Raw genomic sequence first — 18509 nt, 5'->3', positions numbered from 1 at the left:
AAGTTTTCATGATATGTTTCAATCTATGAGAAATGCACCTGCGGAGCCTCTTTCATCATAGACTTTGAGGACCATTACACCCGAGATCATCGACGATGGATATAAGGTGCAATTATGCATTGCTTCTAGAGTTAATTGAGGTTGCGATTTCAATATGTGTCGAATCCGAGACATATATTAATTGATCTTACTTGGTCACGATGTCGAGGTGTCCAAGTTAGCCACGTGTTGCCTATGTGGTTTCAGACTATCATGTCCAACACTTGTCGTCCATGTAGCACTATGCTATCGGTTAGCACCTACCACCCATATATGAAATACTATGCATATACAAATAATATACAAGTGATACCATCCTTAATTGATATATAAAAATTATAATTAAGTCTCTAAGATAGATATGCATAAAATAAAGTTCTTAAGTTGATGATATGGATCTTGATATAATATAGTTTCAGGAACAAAAGAATGAATAATATCTCACTTCTTAGGTTGATGATATGGATCTTAATATAATATAGTTTCAGGAACAAAAGGATGAATAATATCTCACTTTTCATATGATTAAAAGGAGTTCTCAGGGTCAAAATCTCACTATTAGTTGGTTGAAGACAACCTCATCAAAAGTGAAAAAAGATTTGTCTTATGGGATAGAGGATTCCTCCCATTGCCTCCATTCATACCATGGGTAATACACAAGCTCATAATCTCAATCAACAGCAAAGTAATCAATACTTTGGAAGCTCAAATTCTTTGGTTTGAAAGAAACAGAAATAGGGGAAAGATACCTAAAATTTTCTCTTCCTACTTGACTCCTAGCATCTGAAATCCCAATTGACAAATTTCTTATAAATCAGCTCGATTTTCAATTTAAACATAGATAAGTACAACCTAAAAGAAGAAATAATATGGATACAAAAGAAGGGCACTACACCTAAATTTGTGCCTTGCATGTCTGCTTATTATGCCCTAACCCTTGGCACCTGCTGCAGCGAACTGCTCTTTTAATTATAATCCTTGGTTCTGCGGGCTTTTCTTTCGGTCGGCCTGCCAGCCGGCGGGTACGAGGAGGGCATGTAGTTGCAGCATGGAAAGAATCAGCACAGACCGGCCCACCGACATCAGGTATGGGATTGATGGACAATGAATATGCCTGCTGGTAGCATTCTGTCATGAGGTACTTGGAACAGTAATCATATATGCATCCATTCATGCGTTCGAGCACAGCAAGAGCATGCATGCAAGGTAAGCCCGTAACCTGCCACCTTCGGCATGTGCATTCCCTAGTCTCGATGTTTATGACATTGGTCGACTCATCGCTTACCTCAAACACACTGTCACTGGAACAAGCCACTCTCAGGGAGCGCGCTTTGATCATCTCCTCTTGTACCTTCTGATTGGCAGAAGGTACGAGCACCTCAGTCCATGTGTTTGAAGACTCACGACGGCTGTACATCATCTCCATCAACTTACACCTTAGGATGTCAACTATCTGAAGCACCGATGGCTCGTATCTTGTTGATACCCAGTCATTGAATATCTCCGCAGCACCAGACGAGTAATGCCCATATCTCAAACCCTTGAAGAAGGCATCAGACCAGAATTCCGGTTCCATACCCAAAACCCATTCAGCAAGTTCTTTGGACTGAATCCTGAGGTTTTCAATGGATTCATTGAACTCATCAACTTTACAAGCACATATGGCTCTTTTAAGATGACCAACCATTTTATTCTTCAGTTCCTGTGTCCAGGACTCGTCCATCTCTTTCTTAAAATTTTCAATCAGTTGTTGTTCGCTGTACCCATGAAAACTGTCCTCAAATACCTCAGGTAACTCCTCCAAACCATTTTGACTGCTAGAAACAAAGGTGATGGCACGAGACAGAGTAAAGGCAGATTTCAGCTGTACCAAAAACCAATGCCAGTTCTCACTAGCCTCAGAATCTAGGACACAGAATGCAACTGGGTAGATATCATTCTGGCCATCAACTGCAGTTGCAGCCAATAACTTCCATTGTTTATTTGCTTTCAGAGATAAACCATCAAGAAAAAGGAGGGGGCGGCAACCATGCTCAAACCCATAAAGTGAGGCATGAAAGGTGACAAAGAAACAAAATCTAGAATCATCTGATGTATGTAATGTTGCAACACTACCTGGATTGGTCTCTATTATCCTCTCGCAGAACCAGGACAACTGACTGAAAGCCTCTTCATGTGAGTTGTGAAGCTCTTTCTTGGCAATAAATTTTCCACGCCAAGCTTGTGAGTAGTTCAAGCTGAGTCCATATTCTTGTTGGAGATCTTTTGCAATATCCTTTGGCCTATAGTTTGGTGTGTCTCGCAACTTGTCCTTAATAATACTAGCAACCCATCTTTGAGATGCAAGCCGACGACTTTCTTTACTGAGTTCCTTTCCACATGTATGAATGTCATTCATCTTCTTAATCATAAATTTCTGCTTGGCTGATGACCTGGATGCATGTATTCTCCACGGACAATCCTCAACAGTACATTCAGCAGTTACACGAGATCCATCATTTTTAATGAATCTATACATGAAGCTATTTGCAATGGCATATTTGTGCAATGCATCGCGAAAAGCCTTTGGACTAGAGAATACCTGCCCTACACCAGTGATCATACTGTCCCAATTGATGCATAATTTCTGCCGTTTAGCTTCCTCAAGGGTAGCTACTGAGGCAGTATTGGCGTCAGTGGAGGTACCAGAGTCAGCTACAACACTCCTAATTATCCTACAAAAAGCATTTATAGTAATTTTTCTTCTATTTGAGCATCATTTGTGATAAAAAATTAAAAACCACTGAGTATATGGAAAATACCTGCTTTCAACCTTCTTTGTGACAAATATATCAGTTGTATCTGAATCTGCATGAAAATCAACCATGCGCTGCAAGTCCTTGTCGTTAGATATCGTGATGAGAGTCCGTTTGTTTCTTGGAAGGAAGTACTTAATTGAAAATGTATCAGCATTGAAGTTAAACATAGCAGATATCTCTGACCTCAAATCACTGAGTGACATTTCACAGTTAATGTCAATTGCATGTGCTTCACCACCAGAGTAAGACATGGATCCATCACTGTTTGTAATAAATTCTCCACCAGATTGGCAAATAGCTAATATTTTCCCTCTTGCCATGGTATAAAAAAATTCTTTAAGTTACCTCATGAATCTGGGATAATGATGAGAGGAAAAAGGGTCATATAATATGACTGTAAGTTAATGATGAGAAGAAAAGAAAATTTTAATGAAAATATGCATAAAGATAATGTTGTTTTCAAGTCCTGGCATATTAGATTAATATATCTCGGTTACAAAGTTCAAATTAAAGCAATAAATCACTTGCAAGCATCATTGAGGAAAAAGTACATACAAGTTGTTCAATACAAACTGCACTCAGCACAGTAGACCAGTGTAAACCTTGAAAGACTAGCAAAAGGTCAACTCTGTATGAGTAATTCTTAAGAGTCAAAATCTGATATCCCTTCTTCTGATGTCATTGTCCTTTTAATTAATATCTTCCTTGTTCAAGATTGTTTGCACTAGATTCTAAATTATTCTTTTGAAAAATAAATATCGTCTGTGAAAATTGACAAATTTTTTTTTTTTTTTTTTGCCAGTTCTTACTGAAGCAAATATACTATATTTTGGTTAGCAGCACACAAAACTATTTGGTCTGAAATGACATTTATGTTTCTTTGGCTAGATCACTCGAAATATGCTCTAAAAAAACTGCAACTACAATTTGATTTCAGAAAGGATGGGTAACGATAATCTCCAGACTCTTGTGAGCTCCTTCAATCCTCTATCAAAACTTTGTAACATATTCTTTGGTCTAGAATCAAATTAGGCTTTTAGCTTAAGCTCCTTCTCCTTAGATTACATTACTTAAAAATAAAGGTTGGGAGTTGAGACGGAAAATCTGACAACCTATAATAACTTTTCTTCATTGATTTAGCTGTCACTTATGTTTACTAGACAGCCTCCGATGGAACGAACATAATGATTTTAGCAAAAATCCATCAAATTGAGATAAAAGTCACAAAAATGAATCCTACTTTAGGAAAACTTTCTCAAATCCATTCCAATCGTCTTCAAACACATGCCTTGATGGAGAATTATTGAGTCATTTCAAATCTCTCTATCATTCAATTTCCATACAAAAATCAATATAAAGGATAGTTTTCATGCACTAAAAAACTTCTAGATCAGTTTGCTTTAATATATCTTGCATAGCCCTATTGTTATTCATCACTTGACAAAATCAACCTATCTTTTAAAACATAGTATCATATACCTACTAATATTATTCCAACACCAGATTTATCGACATTTCGTACTTGTTTGAGATTTAAGTTTGCGCAGAGCTTATTTTATTATATTTATACACGTTTGAACATCTCATTAAAATCAAATATTAAATTTGCCTATATGATTATTCTCCAAAGATTTTAGACATCTTGAGCATCATTGACTTTTCAAGTTTCTTAATTTTTCTTTTTTCCTATTATAAATATCAGCAACAGTTTATTATCTGCATTAGAAAGTCATTGTCATAAAAGATTCAGAAATTCTAATAATCCCACATAAAGATAATTTTCAAATAATTGAAATGTCTGCCAATGCAGGCTTAACTATTGAACTTCTCAATACAGTGTCTCCTAGAGCCCTCTTCTATCATGTATTCTCTCATTATGTACAACTAGTAACATATACACCATATGCAACATATTCAAATACTGTGTGCCCATAAATTAGTCCACAATTTCTCATTCTTAACCATTTTCTTTTATATATTTATCTACACTTCTATAACTTATCAATTGTTAACATCTGAACCTCAAATAGCAACTAAACAATTAGCAAAGCATTAACAACGTCATTCATGCCTTAAAAAACCCTTCAAGAATATTATAATTTGTATTTTTTAGTTATTCAAGAAAGTATATTCTCCCCAATAAAAAATGCTCACAAAAATACGTCCCTTATGAATTATAAAACGATGTTTGCAGAAAACGGAGACTTGAATACCGTTACATTTAGGAAGTAAGGCCAAATCAGATGCAACCGGATCGCAAGCAAAAGGAAACAAGCAACCCGCGACAGAATTCAGAAGAATTTGATAGGTCTCGTCACCAGAGCTATCAGGGAATCGCTAACCAAGAAAGGGAGATTCAAGACAGAAATATTGTACCTGGTGTTCCTCGATCAATCCTAGTTCAGTAAATTCTAAGAAATCGCAAAAAAAAATCTAGGTAAAATCAATATAGCTTCCGAATCAAAAGTAAAACCAGACTATCAAGATTCAGTAGCTAAATTCAAATTTAATCCGTCACCCCAGAATCGCCATCAAGCCCAAAATATTCGATTTCAGCAAAAATAATCGGTGCGGGGAAAAAAAAGGTAAGAACTTTCGGAATCGGAACCTGGAAACCATAACATTCTCTTCGGTGAAGCTTACAATCGCAAGCCCGAACGGCCGATGGTGGAGTCTCTGTCGAGATTTCTAGGGTTTCGAATCCCTCACCCAAAAGACGAGACAAAAGACAAAAGAAATCCGAAGAAATCGGTGAAGAGGGAGAATTGGGGTTTTAGGGACGAGACGCTCCGGTCCGAAACGGTCATCTTGATCGAGCACAAAACTAAGCCTATTTTGCATTATATATATATATATATATATGTATATATAGATATACATATGTATATATATGTATATATATACATATACATATGTATACCTTTAGAAGATAACGGGCACTATATCGTGTTACAAACTGTTACACCAGCCGTCATATACTGGATTGTATGGGATTTTGAGAGATGAAGGTTTATAACGGTTTAGTATGCCGGGACCCGACCCGTAATACGGAACGAGCCCAATAATATCTAAGGAGCTCAACCGAACCCGATCCGACTGGCGCATCCGCGTCATAGAACCCGGTAAGGGTATAATTGTAATTTAATAATTCTATTAAAAGGTTATATTGGAGTCGGCGCTCTTGTCTGCCTTCGGAAAGAGACGACGGTGGTCGACTCACTCGAAGCAGCTCTCAGACTGACAGGTGTTGCCATGGCGCTTCGAGCCCTCTTCACGAAGACAGCCGCAACCCTAGCTTCCGGCCTCGGTCCCTTCGCCTCCGCCGGAGGCAGTGGGACGAGGTGGCAGGGGCTCTGCCACGCCCGGGGGCTCAAGGTCGCGGCGCTTCCGGACCTCGAGTACGACTACGGTGCCCTCGAGCCGGCCATCAGCGGGGAGATCATGCGGCTTCACCACCAGAAGCACCACAAGGCCTACGTCTCCAACTACAACGACGCCCTGGAGAAGCTCGACGCGGCCATGGCGAAGGGGGATGTCCCCGCTGTGGTCCGTCTGCAGAGCGCCATCAAGTTCAACGGCGGAGGTTCGAACTCGGTCGTTGTTCGTTTTTTCCTCCCTAGTGAATTTGTTGTTCCTGTAACAATTGTGGGTAAAAAAACAATTTTTGTGCCGGTTTCAGTTGGTGTTAGGGCTTTGTGATTCTTATGTTAGTACATTCTTTTCTCGATTCGGCATGTAGAGATTGGGGATATGTAAGTTCTGAAGGATCTACTGGACGTAGTTTCTCTTAGATTGTATGCCCTGAATACTGAATCAGAAGTCTAAATTGTACATAAAGATAGGTCAAATTTCTTAAAAATGTTCACATATAATCTGAAAACTAAAATTACACTTGTATTGAGTAATCACAATGCAATTGTAGTTGTCTTTTGCTTTTCTTTCCGTGGCATATCGTCAATAAGGAAATTGGAAATGGAGGTTGGTTCTAGTCTTTTATCATTTATGTCATAGTAGAAAGTGTAAGAAGGATGTGGGTTTTGATATATGCTATCTATTTCAACAAGTTTAGTCTCATAAACTCTGCAGGCCATATCAACCACTCAATCTTCTGGAAAAATCTCAAGCCTGTCAATGTAAGTGTGTTTATCCACCTGTTTTGTCATCAGCTTATTAGCTGGATCAATTTGGCCCTGTTTTTTGTGTATTTTGTAAAAGGAAGAGCCTTACAGGAAGGTGGTGGCGAGCCTCCTCATGCCACACTAGGTTGGGCAATTGACACAGACTTTGGTTCCTTGGAGGCTCTGGTGCAGAAAATGAATGCAGAAGGTGCTGCCTTACAGGGATCTGGATGGGTGGTCAGTGTGACAAACGCATACATTAAGAAGTTTGTTGTTATACATAATCAACACTCATGATCTTCCTTTTGCTGAACCTGCGCTCCATGCCTTCTTCTTGCTTTCTGACAGTGGTTAGCTCTAGATAAGGAGAGGAAGAAGCTCCTGGTTGAAGCCACTGCAAATCAGGTATTCACTTTATCTAATCCTATTGATGCCATTGAGTTTGATGAATAGTATTGAAGTTGTCATATACCATGTATAGTTCTTACCAACTTAAACTTAAGTTCCATGGCCTCCTGTGCCATCCAGCCTTCTGATTAGCAGCCTGTTGTTGTGGTGTCTGGTTTAGTTACAGGTATAAACAGAGGAATAGAAGTTACAGGTATTAACTATTTGCACATGCCTGCCTTTAACCTCAAATTAATTTTTCATTTATGAATTTCTGCTTAAAAAATTACATTATTTGTGAACATGAATTAGTTGCAAAACTTGCTCATGTTTTACTAACTGGAAGTAACTGTTTTCTATCATTAGATTGTTGTCTTTGATTGCTGTTGTCTCAACTGCAAATTCAACTGGTAACTGATGTTTTCACAGGATCCACTAGTGACCAAAGGCGCAAACCTAGTTCCTCTGCTAGGTATCGATGTGTGGGAGCATGCATACTACCTGCAGGTAAATGTTGTCTCTCTGGATGTCACTTGTAATGACAAGATTATATTTCATCATAGATGCATGAAGGGATAGATACACAATGATGAACTTGAATAGATATAGATGTAATATATGCATATACTTGTTGGATATGCCTCTTGGTTTGCTAGCCCATGAGTAGTGATCCTCTTTTTTAGCTGGTTTGCAGCTAGTGGGCTTCATATACAGGGCATGGTAACCAAAATTGTAGACAAGTAAAGTAAAGAAAACTCTTGGAGAGGGTATACATCATGACAAAGTTTTCAACATGAGAGGACTAAGACACAACGTTTGGTCTTTTCCTCAGCCCTCTCTTCTACATGGACTTTTTAGAGGTCGCAATCTCTTTTATTGTGAGTGGGTTAGAATGGAGGTGGAAGCTTGTTATTTTTTTCCTCATGTACTCCATCTTCTCAAAACCAGCATGAGTTCGTCACAATCAGTGGAGTTGTTTGAGCCAATCCCAGAACAAGATGATTCTTGATTAGATTAGGATAGCTAAATCTCAAACCATATTTGGTCTTATCCCTGGGGAATGCAAGGTTGTGGTTGAAGAACTGCTGTCGAATTACAGAGGCCGCATGAAATTGACTTCAGAAGTCTTGCAGGTTGGGGAATTATGAGTACGTAAATGCAGGGATACTCTTTTATCTTATAAATGGCTACTGTTGATGGAGTTCCTAAATTATAATTATCGGATGGTCGTCATCCTGGACTATGATTGGATCTAAGTTCGAACATGTGGTTTACCTCCTTAAATAGCTATTCTAAAAGGTGGATGAATGTTGGCAGTTCCTGGTTGGTGCCTAGACGGCTATCAAGTGTCACATGTGGTATTCTCTGTATGTTACTATTAACGGCGTTAGAAGGCTTTTCAATTGATTTGTGCCATTCGGGTTTTAAACTGTTCTCTCTTTATATTATCCTATGCTCCAGGTAGTTCATGACAGGTTGTCGACATTTACACCTCGCGCAAACTTTGATTACAGTACTTGTTGGCGATATAGTAGACTTAAGTGTCCTAAAATTGTGCGTCATTCATAGTGGACATATAGTGAATCCAAGATTGATTTAAGATTCTGTGCTATTTGCTACTGACATGTAAGTTCCATATGTATTACCTGTTGAACCTTTGTTTGTGTTTTTGGATGCTTAACAGTATAAAAATGTGAAGCCAGACTATCTGAAGAACATTTGGAGTGTTATGAACTGGAAATATGCCAGTGAAGTTTACGACAGCGAGATCGCTTGATGGAGATGTTGTATTGTAAGTTCTCTAGTGAGATCCTCTACTGTGTTAAAATAAGATGGATCTTTGCTAGCTTGACCCTGTTTCCATTTCTAATGTATCTACACCATCAGTATGTCACCTGGGTTTTATGTATCATATCTACTTCTTTCAATAAAACACATGAGCAGTAATCCTACTAAGAAAGATAGTGCAAATGAAAAGAAAAAAAAGAGAAAAAGATGATTTAATGTGGAATAAATCCTGCAGAGAGGGGAGAGGAAGAAAAGCGAGCATAATCAAATTGGCAAAATGGTATGCTTTCCAGAACTCTACTGCTGTGAAGAAAACCAAACTGGCTTCTACTTGTCAATCTTCCTTGTTTGCCTTCTCATTTATCACCTGCATCAAATTCTCTCTAGTTCATATACTGCTTTCCATTGTTTGGGCATGAGACAAGAAGAAACTTGTCTCTTGTTGGCTCATACTATCTCAAACCTTTACTCCATCCATGACTTGCTTACTGAACAGAACAAATAATTAAATTCTTTGTTGCCATAGATTTTGTGTTCTCAGTGTAGAAATCATGCTCAATGAAACTGCAAAACTTCACCAAAATGTTTGACTTGCTGACATAGCTGACACACAACTCATCAAATTGAGCAATCCTACTACTCATACTTATCTAAACAGCCACCAAAAAACAAAGGAACAGAGAAAAGACAACCAAACTCAATTTCTTGGGTATCAAGCAAGCATTTAAATCACAAACCTATCAGTGCATGCTTGCTTCATGTAAATAGCAAATTCCCATGAAGACAATAACACCTAATTGTATCACAAAGCTTAAACATGTATAACAAGTAAAATTCTTCCAACCAGTGTGCATAATACAAATAGACAGAAACTTATCTGTGTCTTTGACCATGTTTTGCTGAACTGTATCAAGAAATGCCAAATCTATACATCTTTGAATCCTAGAAAAAGAAAATGAAACTAATGAATTTGTGCTGTTTATGTTCTTCCCCATGAAAACTATATCAAGGAATGCCAAATTATATGTACATATCTACACACACGAATCTTCTTCTTCTTCCTCCTCCACTTAATTATTGCCGCCGTTGATGCCACCGATCGGACCTGACGGCGGCACAGGTCCTCGAGGGAGCATGGCGAAGATCAGTGGCGTGCCGTACGTCACCTCGAGCTTCTGCTTCCGACTCGGGCCAACGCCGGTGGCCATCGTCTCCTTTGGTCCAACGAGGGAGCTTTCTTTTGGTAACCCGACGGTGAGACCTCGGGTTGCCGTAGACCGAGGAAGCGAGAGGCAGAAGAAGAGGAGGAGAGAAACAAACAGGATAGCTGTTGTCTTGGTAGCCATGGCGGAGAGAAAGAAGCACAAAAGCTGAGAGATGGATCGAAGAACTGCTTCCGTTGTTAGTCCTAAAAGCAACGCCGGAAGGGTTAGTAGTAGTAGTTATTATGCAGGAATTCGATTGGGCGGCATCGAAGAACATAACGTGGAAAGTTCCTCCTGTTGACTTTTTTGCATAGTCGACTCAAAAGCTCGGGTTGACTTCGCAGCCATACGTCCATGCGACTAATTTAGTGTCGAGCGACACCGCCGGACGGCAGAGTCTTCCGCTTCGAGAGGTATTCATTGATCGAGTCGATAAAGGACGCACTAAATCTCCCGATTGGATCGCGGTTGGTGAGGTCAACCACGAGAAGAGGGCCTGCCAACTCCCACCAAACACGAGATCTTCCTAGTACTGGGAGTCTTGGAGAGAAAGCAAAAGCCTCTTCCGAGGCGGCGAGGCTTTGACTTTGGTTACGCTTCTTTGACACGTAACCAAGTAATCCATGGCTTGTGATGCAAGTTGTGTGTGCATTGGCTTGCTCGACTGTATGAGATGCGTCATGCATCTGACTAAACATGTAGCTTCCGAGTGAGATCGAAATATAATTATTGTGATCTCAATTAATTAGGTTTTTGGGAAAGAAAGATTTGATCGTAGAGATCTTTACCTAATAGTAGCTCGCTACGTCACACCATAATTAGGACAGGGAATGGAGTTCAACCAACCATTTGGTCACCAAAACTAAACCATAACAAAGAATCTAAGAAGAATTTTTGTCTGAAATATTTTTTTTGGAGTCTAAGTTTACTTTAAACCTATCCATTTATCGTCGGTACCGTTGGGCTGATGGCCCATATTCAGTCCATGTGGGCTTTATCAGCCCACAGCCCACATCCCCTCTTAACCTAACCCTAATTAAGATTAGGGAGGTGTGGTGGCTACGTTTTAGAGACAGATTAAAGCTATAAAAAGGCAGCAACGAGGCAGATCTTGGTAGCCACGAGATTCCAAAGAGAAGAAGGAGAACAAGGAAGAGAAAGAAAGGGAAGAAGACAAGGACAACGCAGAGAAACTGTTCTCAATCATCTAGCAGTGTTCTCATCTCAAGTTATATCAAATCTACAGTAGGCTCTTGCTGTGATTACTTGGGAGTTTTAGATATTGTGGGCAATGACGTGATCCTTATATCCCAGTTATTCTCTTGTGGTTGTTGCTAGGGTTTTGGGCAAGAGATTGAGATTTGTATATTCATTATTCTCATAGTGGATTATCTCTAGTTTGCCCCGTGGTTTTTACCCTTCACATTGAAGGGGTTTTCCACGTATATCTTGGTGTTCTGTTTGATTGTGTTTCCATGTTATTCCGTTGCGTATTTTGGTCTTCTAGTATTTGTTCCTATACAAAGGTTATTCCTGTTTATATCCCCATCAGGTACCACTCATATTTGACTCTACTTTTCACCTCAAGACTAACTTGGATATCATATATCGAGTATTATATTCGATCTTCGATCTTTATGTAGATAGATATATTATGATGCACCTGAGTTACACATAGTCTTGAATCGAATGAATAAAAGGCCTTTGCTCTCGTATCAAAGGCAAAATTAAGGTCTTATAATTACAAATATCATCCAATATCTTCTAAGACGTCTTTTGATACTTATCTTAAAAAGAAAAAAAATCATATAGGCACACTCGAAACAAATAAATCCTGATAAATTTATATACTTATGCTTATAAATTATGACTCATTAGAATGATAATTTTCAATTGATTTTTTAGTTGATCTATTGCCTCGTAACATCACAAATATCAAGGTAAATTATATAATCCCTTGTACTTGGACCATATTAGTATCGTGATTCTATATTTATAAATAATCTCATTTATTCTAACATTGTCAGTTGTATTGATTATAAACATATCACACGCTAAATGAATAAATAAATAATTTTGACATCCCTTTTATTTCTAATGATTTTACCGAAAAAAAAGATAATTTCAACATCACTTTTTACCCATCACTTTCGTATCGATCCAATATGTAGTGCAACTTATTATGTTTTTTCATCAATATAGCTAACGATGTTAGGGTAAATAGAATTTTTTGTTTCACTTTCGTAATTTTAAAAAAATTAATATAATTTTTTTAATATAAATATTATAATATTAAAAAGGTATAAATATATGAGGCTATAGGCAATGAAATTATTTTTGATTGTCGAGCCAAACCGGGCCGGTCGGACGGATGTGGCTCGGCCCATCGATCGTTGTCACCGGTATCGAAGTTGCAGTTAAAGCGTCCGATACTTGCGGTGACTCCGCACGTCATTCGCACGCGTTGGGAGACGCGAAACTAAAGCTAGCCGTCGAATCCATCACCGCCGCCCCCCGCCGCCGCCTTACGGTGACTCCGCCCGGATCGAGGCGCGCGTACGGTGGATTCCACTCGACGTCGTAACGAGGCCAGAAGACGACGGTTCCCGTCGTGCGTATAACGGGGGGCCAAAGCCAGAAGCGGAGCAGGCGCAGAGGTCCGAGAGAGCTCACTAGTAATTACTTTCTTCCCAACGCTTTCTCTCATCTCTGTTCTTCTTCTTCTTTTCGTCTTTTTCTTCATCTCTTTATCTTGTTTCTCTTGCTTCACTTCATGCAGTCGTGGCTTTCTTCTTTCCTTCTACAAAAACCTTCTTGAATCGATTTGCGACTTTGAAGCTTTTCTTTGGGTGCATTTACTTGCTCATCTCTTACTAGGTGTGCATTGGAGATCTATTGCTTGATGAAGTTATGTTAACATGCTACTATATATGATGATGATGATGTCCTCTGCACATTTGCTGATTTTTTGGGTAAATTTTCAGAATAAATGCAAGACTCGAACTTTGATGGAGACTGAATTAAGCGAGCCTGACATATGGGGAAGCATTTCATCAGAGGTGTGTTTGTGGAAGTCATCTTTGATTATTATTTGTTTTTCCAAGAATGTATAACTACATGAAAAATTAACAAAAAGAAAAGAAAAAAAAAACAGAAGAAATGTACACAAAGAGAGCGATCTATCACTTAATTTGTTTTCAGGTTCTTGCCTCTACGACATCCATTCGATTTCTTCCTCAGAAGCTACAATATGTGCTTCAAGAAGAAAGAGCAAATGCAGCTTGCCAGAAAATTCTACCGAAGATGGTGATGATGTGTCTGAGGTATTTCAAAGATTCAACTTAAATTTGGTAAATAACTGACAAATCATGCAGCATCCAGATATCTATTTATATAGCAAAAAGGAATCAGTACATCTTAGTGTCTGGTTTGTATTTTCATGTTAGTAAGTAGTCACTAGATCTCTGGCCAAAGCAAACTCTGGTTGGATTACCAGTTGTAAGTCTCATGTAGTCACTTGTTTTTATCTTTAGCTTACTATGTCTCATCATGTTTTAGCTATATAATTATTTCAATAATCAATATTGAAACACATGCATGAAAGCTATATGGTGCCTATTTAGTGTCATGTATAGTTTTCAGTATCAACTAAATTCTAGATTGGTACAGTTTTTGCGTTCGATAATCTACTAAAGTATTCATCTAATTTCTGATCATCCATAGGCCAGTCTCCTAAATGGTTTATCCTGGTTATCACTTTGAAAGGTCAATCCACAAAAATTGTCACAGGATGCACACTGGTTTATCTGTCTATTCTCTCTGCAAAATGACAGCAAAGAATCCTGCATCCCCCAGCTTACTCTGTGTCATAGCTTGAACAGGATGCTTATCATTCCATCTCTAATTACCAGTCATGTTTATGACCATTTTCTGTTAGAATCAAGCACTGAAATCTTGCTTTCTTGATCAGAGGCTCAGTTTCCTAGTTTCTCCAGAGGCTGTTTTTTTTTTGGGGGGTGGGGGGGGGGGGTATCTAATCAGTATATCCTTCTTGATCAATCATTTATGTCTCTACTATGTTCAGAAATTATTGATGTTTAGGCTGCAAAGTATCTGAAACCATGGAATGTTTGATCTGATCCACATATATGTATCATTTCTTCTGTTGTCTTAACTTGCTAGCTTGAACAATGTTGTTTCAGTTAATCCGAGCAATTTGCTTTGTGTCTTGAAAGACTACCTTGGATTTCAGGTGTTGCATTCTTACGATGAATGGGCATGTAATCATCACAGACAGCGGCGGCGGTTTGAGCTCATTAGTAGGTCTAAAATGTAGAACATGAGTTGGAACATACTTGGTCAGAAACGAAACCAAGTAGCAGAATTGTGTTACTACTTTGAAAGGCAAGTCATTTGGCTATTTTTAGAGTTAGATACGATCATTTTGGCAAAAACTTCCACCAACAAACTGATGTTAGTGATTGGCAGCATTTATCATACAGTCTAGTTTAAGAAAAGAAGAAGATTTGCAGGTTTTGTCAATCCTCTGCTCTCATTGAACTGGATCTGTTGAGACTTGGGATCTTTCCTGGCAAGGAGACCAGAGTTGTCTTAGAAACTGCATTGTATGTTCCAGTGGCACAGGTCTTAGGCAATCCCTCTATGACCTTGAGAAATCTAATGAGCCTGATCACATACTGGAAATTTTTCTGACATGTGAAAGATATAACCTGTCGATACTTTTATGCCATTTCTAAGGTGCTCAATCTCCAGCTAATGAATCACCGAAATATTTTTTTCTTCTTAAACTTAAATCTTCTATTACTTTGAATAGTTCATGGAATTTGAATCATTCCCAATATAGATTTCTTGCTGCAAATCTTTGGCAATATGCCAGTATTCTTGCATCTGCTTGTAGCTTTTTTATGCCACTAATCAAGCTCTATGGATATGTTTAACTTTGCTTAAACTCTGATGTGATCATAGCTCAAGTTTATCTGTCTGAATATATGTGTGTATACATATATATATATATATATATATATATATATATATATATATATATATATATATATATATATATATATATATATATATATATATGTTCTATTCTTATTACTTTCTGATGAATGCAACAACAAATTCATCTCTTGAGCTTATCTTTTCAAGAACACTTGATTTCAGATGCTTAGTCCAACTGATGCTTACCAGTCTCTCATGGCCTGCTGTAGAGAGTTAAGCCTTTTGTTATCAGCTTGGCAATTGATCCAGAAAATTTAAATGCTCATCAGTAACAATCCATCTTCAACATTCATAATGGGATTTAATCAAGTTAAAATGGATATCAATTGCAAAAAGTAAGTGTGAATAGAAGTAGAAACAATTGATAGTATCTGATTCTGTCATTATCTGTTCTGAAACTAGCCGTAAATTCTAATTAATTAGTTTGATTTTGTAGTAAATTTATTCTTTAACAATGAAAAACAAAGTTTCAAACTCCTAAAATAAATCAAAGATCTTGCAAAAGTTCACTGAATTTTGTTGTGCTGCTGGTAGCAGGCAGTGATTTTTCTTGGAAAAGTAGAAATAATGTTATTTCTGCAGAGCATCCTACTTTTCTTAGAAAAGTAGAAATCTGCAGGCAGTGATTTTTCTGCAGAGCTAAAACAAAAAGGATATATTTCTTAGAAAATCATAATTTTTCTTTTCACTTTCTTTGCATTTTTAGTGATTTTTCTGCAGAGCTAAAACAAAAAGGATATATTTCTTAGAAAAATCATAATTTTTCTTTTCACTTTCTCCGCATTTTCAATGATTTTTCTTTAGAACTCAAATAAAAAGGATAAATTTCTTAGAAATTTTTTTTTTCATTTTTCCTTTTGAGCATCCAACTTTTCACTTTCTTCGCTTTCAGTGATTTTTCTGTGGAGCTCAAACAAAAAGGATATATTTCTTAGAGAAATTATTTTTTTTTCATTTTCCTGCCGAGCATCCAACTTTTCACTTTCTTCGTGTTTTCAGTATTTTTCTGCAGAGCTCAAACAAAAAGAATATATTTCTTAGAAAAATCATAATTTTTTTTCATTTTCCTACCGATCGTCCAACTTTTCACTTTCTTCGTGTTTTCAGTATTTTTCTACGGAGCTCAAACAAAAAGGATAAATTTCTTAGAAAAATCATAATTCTTTTTATTTTTCCTGTCGAGCATCCAACTCTTCATTTTCTTCGCATTTTCATATGCGACAAAAGTGCTATAAATAATGTTCTTTTTCAAATAACTCTATCCAATTAAACTGATTAACTTTAGAACCACTGAATGCAACATTATACTTATAATGTAAGTCTCATCAAGTGTTGGTTGCTTAACTGTGATGATAAAATAAGTGCATGATTATGACAAGTTCGATCTTCGCGGGTCAACTCTTAGCTTGTTAAGTACTGCAATAATAATCTCCTCTCTTCTGCATGTCAATCAATCATCAGCCATTTGAGCTCACATGACTCTCTACTGCAACCCATGTGTTCATCATGTTCCTTCCTCGAGTCCCGCTCGTCTCTGTGTCTCTAATGGTTTGCTCTGCAGAACAACATTTCAGTGCAGCACAAGCATGTATCGTCCCAAGTACTTTATCTTCTTCCACCGGCAACCCTGAGAGTGACAAGAGTGCAGTATGTGGCTTTGGAGGCAGATGCAAGCCACAGCCGTGGGGATACCAAAGGCAGAACTATCCTTGTCAGCTTCACACCCCGTACATATTCCAGTCATCATCGATCATTATTTCTTGTTCATCTTGCAGCTCATTTAGGCAATCCAATTCTACAAGACATCTCACTGCTTTCCATAGTCAGGAGATATATTTCCAAGGAACAATGATCTTACAAATCTTCTACTTACTCCCATTAAATGTCACCAACAATATTGGCATTCCCTCTTATCACCACAATGAATGTGTACTTTCTTGAGGAAGCAGAAACTAAACTACGTATCTTTCATGTGCCACTGTCCTTAGATATACTGCTACAGCTTTCTATGTAGCTTATTCTAATCCATCAACCAGAAACTAGTTTGCATTCAGATCATACCTCTCTCTCTCTCTCTCTCTCTCTCTCTCTCTCTCTCTCTCTCTCTCTCTCTCTCTCTCTAAAAGATGATATCCAGTAGCTCAGAGATCTGCAAGGACTTCATCCAAATGAAGCAGGATGACAAGTTCTACTCGACGCTGATCTCCAGGGAGAGCTCTTCAGCTAATCCTTCCTTGGGAGTGTACTATGGAGATGCTAAAGGAGCTGTGCCTTTCTTGTGGGAGTCTCAGCCTGGAACACCCAAGAACACAATCTCCAACACCACCCTCCCTCCTCTCACGCCACCGCCCTCCTCCTTCCCCAGCCCCAGGCACGATGGCTGCAAGAAGTCCACCAAGACCAGCCTCATCCACACCCTACTGCCCAAGCTCACCTTGAAGGTGTTCCGCAAGCCATCTTCCTCCTCCTCCAAAACTGGTGACGAGGAGTCCCGTTACGATTCTCCGACCCCGACCTCATGCTTCAGGGTGCGACATGGAGCGGCAGCTGCTGAGCTCAAGGATTCCACTCGCCGGCCATCACGAACAGTTCCTGCTGTCTGAAGGGGATCAGCAACGCTCTCATCTACTGAGATACAAGAAAACATTGGGTCTCAAATGCTTGATTTCCTTCATGAGTAATGTATAACCTGAAATGCTTGTATTATCGCAATCTAAGCTACGCAAAGAACTATTTCTTTTCCCGTGTCATACATACTCTTCACGCATGCACTCAACGAAAGGCACGTAGGCACATCGCAGACACCATCCAATTCTCTGACCATGTTACCTGTTCTTCTGATACAAACAAGCAAGACCTTTAGCTCAGGAAATGATTGATGTCCTCTCTTAGTTGATCCCAAGCCTTCTGGATTCTAATTGAATCTCATTGCAGAGGTGCTGTAAGGATAATAAAAGAGAAAGAAATCTTCTCCGATGGTGATCATTCCATTTCTACTTGAGGATGAGGTTTAGATGACTCCAGATTTAACCATAAGATTTCTTATTACTGTTGAATTGTCCTTTTAATTCAGCACTCAAAAGAAAAGAATGCACAGTGATTTGGATACTTGGTGAGAAGATATCTAAGGATTAGAAGATTCACTATAATGG

General features: G+C 38.4%; 3 protein-coding genes across 5 annotated transcripts; 2 read left to right on the top strand and 1 right to left on the bottom strand.

Annotated features, from left to right (window-relative positions):
* Nucleotides 1-823: 823 nt before the first annotated feature.
* On the bottom strand, nucleotides 824-5654 carry LOC135626438 (uncharacterized). 3 transcript variants are annotated; one of them, XM_065131719.1, is made up of 3 exons: nucleotides 5446-5654; nucleotides 2841-3191; nucleotides 824-2753 (listed from the first exon to the last, which is right to left on the bottom strand). In XM_065131719.1, exons 2-3 carry the CDS (start codon nucleotides 3155-3157, stop codon nucleotides 935-937), a joined length of 2136 nt encoding a protein of 711 aa, XP_064987791.1. In that variant the 5' UTR covers nucleotides 3158-3191; nucleotides 5446-5654; the 3' UTR covers nucleotides 824-934. The 3 variants fall into 3 exon arrangements, with proteins under 3 accessions (XP_064987791.1, XP_064987800.1, XP_064987809.1); XM_065131728.1 differs by having other exon boundaries at nucleotides 5481-5654; XM_065131737.1 differs by lacking the exon at nucleotides 5446-5654 and having other exon boundaries at nucleotides 2841-2908; nucleotides 3021-3160.
* Nucleotides 5655-6014: 360 nt separating this feature from the next.
* On the top strand, nucleotides 6015-9254 carry MSD1B-1 (superoxide dismutase [Mn], mitochondrial). Its single transcript, XM_009394457.3, has 6 exons — nucleotides 6015-6420; nucleotides 6924-6970; nucleotides 7067-7192; nucleotides 7304-7360; nucleotides 7772-7849; nucleotides 9027-9254. The coding sequence occupies exons 1-6, from the start codon at nucleotides 6090-6092 to the stop codon at nucleotides 9117-9119; spliced, it is 732 nt and encodes a 243-aa protein (XP_009392732.2). The 5' UTR covers nucleotides 6015-6089; the 3' UTR covers nucleotides 9120-9254.
* An 8229-nt stretch (nucleotides 9255-17483) lies between these two features.
* Nucleotides 17484-17960, top strand: LOC135638719 (uncharacterized). Its single transcript, XM_065152033.1, has one exon. It carries the CDS (start codon nucleotides 17484-17486, stop codon nucleotides 17958-17960), a length of 477 nt encoding a protein of 158 aa, XP_065008105.1.
* Nucleotides 17961-18509: the final 549 nt, after the last annotated feature.

This window comes from Musa acuminata, chromosome BXJ1-3 (genome assembly GCF_036884655.1).
Source record: "Musa acuminata AAA Group cultivar baxijiao chromosome BXJ1-3, Cavendish_Baxijiao_AAA, whole genome shotgun sequence".
Taxonomy (NCBI): Eukaryota; Viridiplantae; Streptophyta; class Magnoliopsida; order Zingiberales; family Musaceae; genus Musa; species Musa acuminata.
This window is presented reverse-complemented; position numbering and strand designations above follow the sequence as displayed.

Bases quoted from the DNA above. Each gene is read 5' to 3' on its own strand.
- MSD1B-1 (XM_009394457.3), top strand. From the start codon at position 6,090: ATGGCGCTTCGAGCCCTCTTCACGAAGACAGCCGCAACCCTAGCTTCC. The intron at 6,421-6,923 runs GTTCGAACTCGG...TAAACTCTGCAG, and splicing joins CATCAAGTTCAACGGCGGAG to GCCATATCAACCACTCAATC. The intron at 7,850-9,026 runs GTAAATGTTGTC...GATGCTTAACAG, and splicing joins AGCATGCATACTACCTGCAG to TATAAAAATGTGAAGCCAGA.
- LOC135626438 (XM_065131719.1), bottom strand. From the start codon at position 3,157: ATGGCAAGAGGGAAAATATTAGCTATTTGCCAATCTGGTGGAGAATTT. The intron at 2,754-2,840 runs GTATTTTCCATA...TGCTTTTTGTAG, and splicing joins ACAAAGAAGGTTGAAAGCAG to GATAATTAGGAGTGTTGTAG.
- LOC135638719 (XM_065152033.1), top strand. From the start codon at position 17,484: ATGATATCCAGTAGCTCAGAGATCTGCAAGGACTTCATCCAAATGAAG.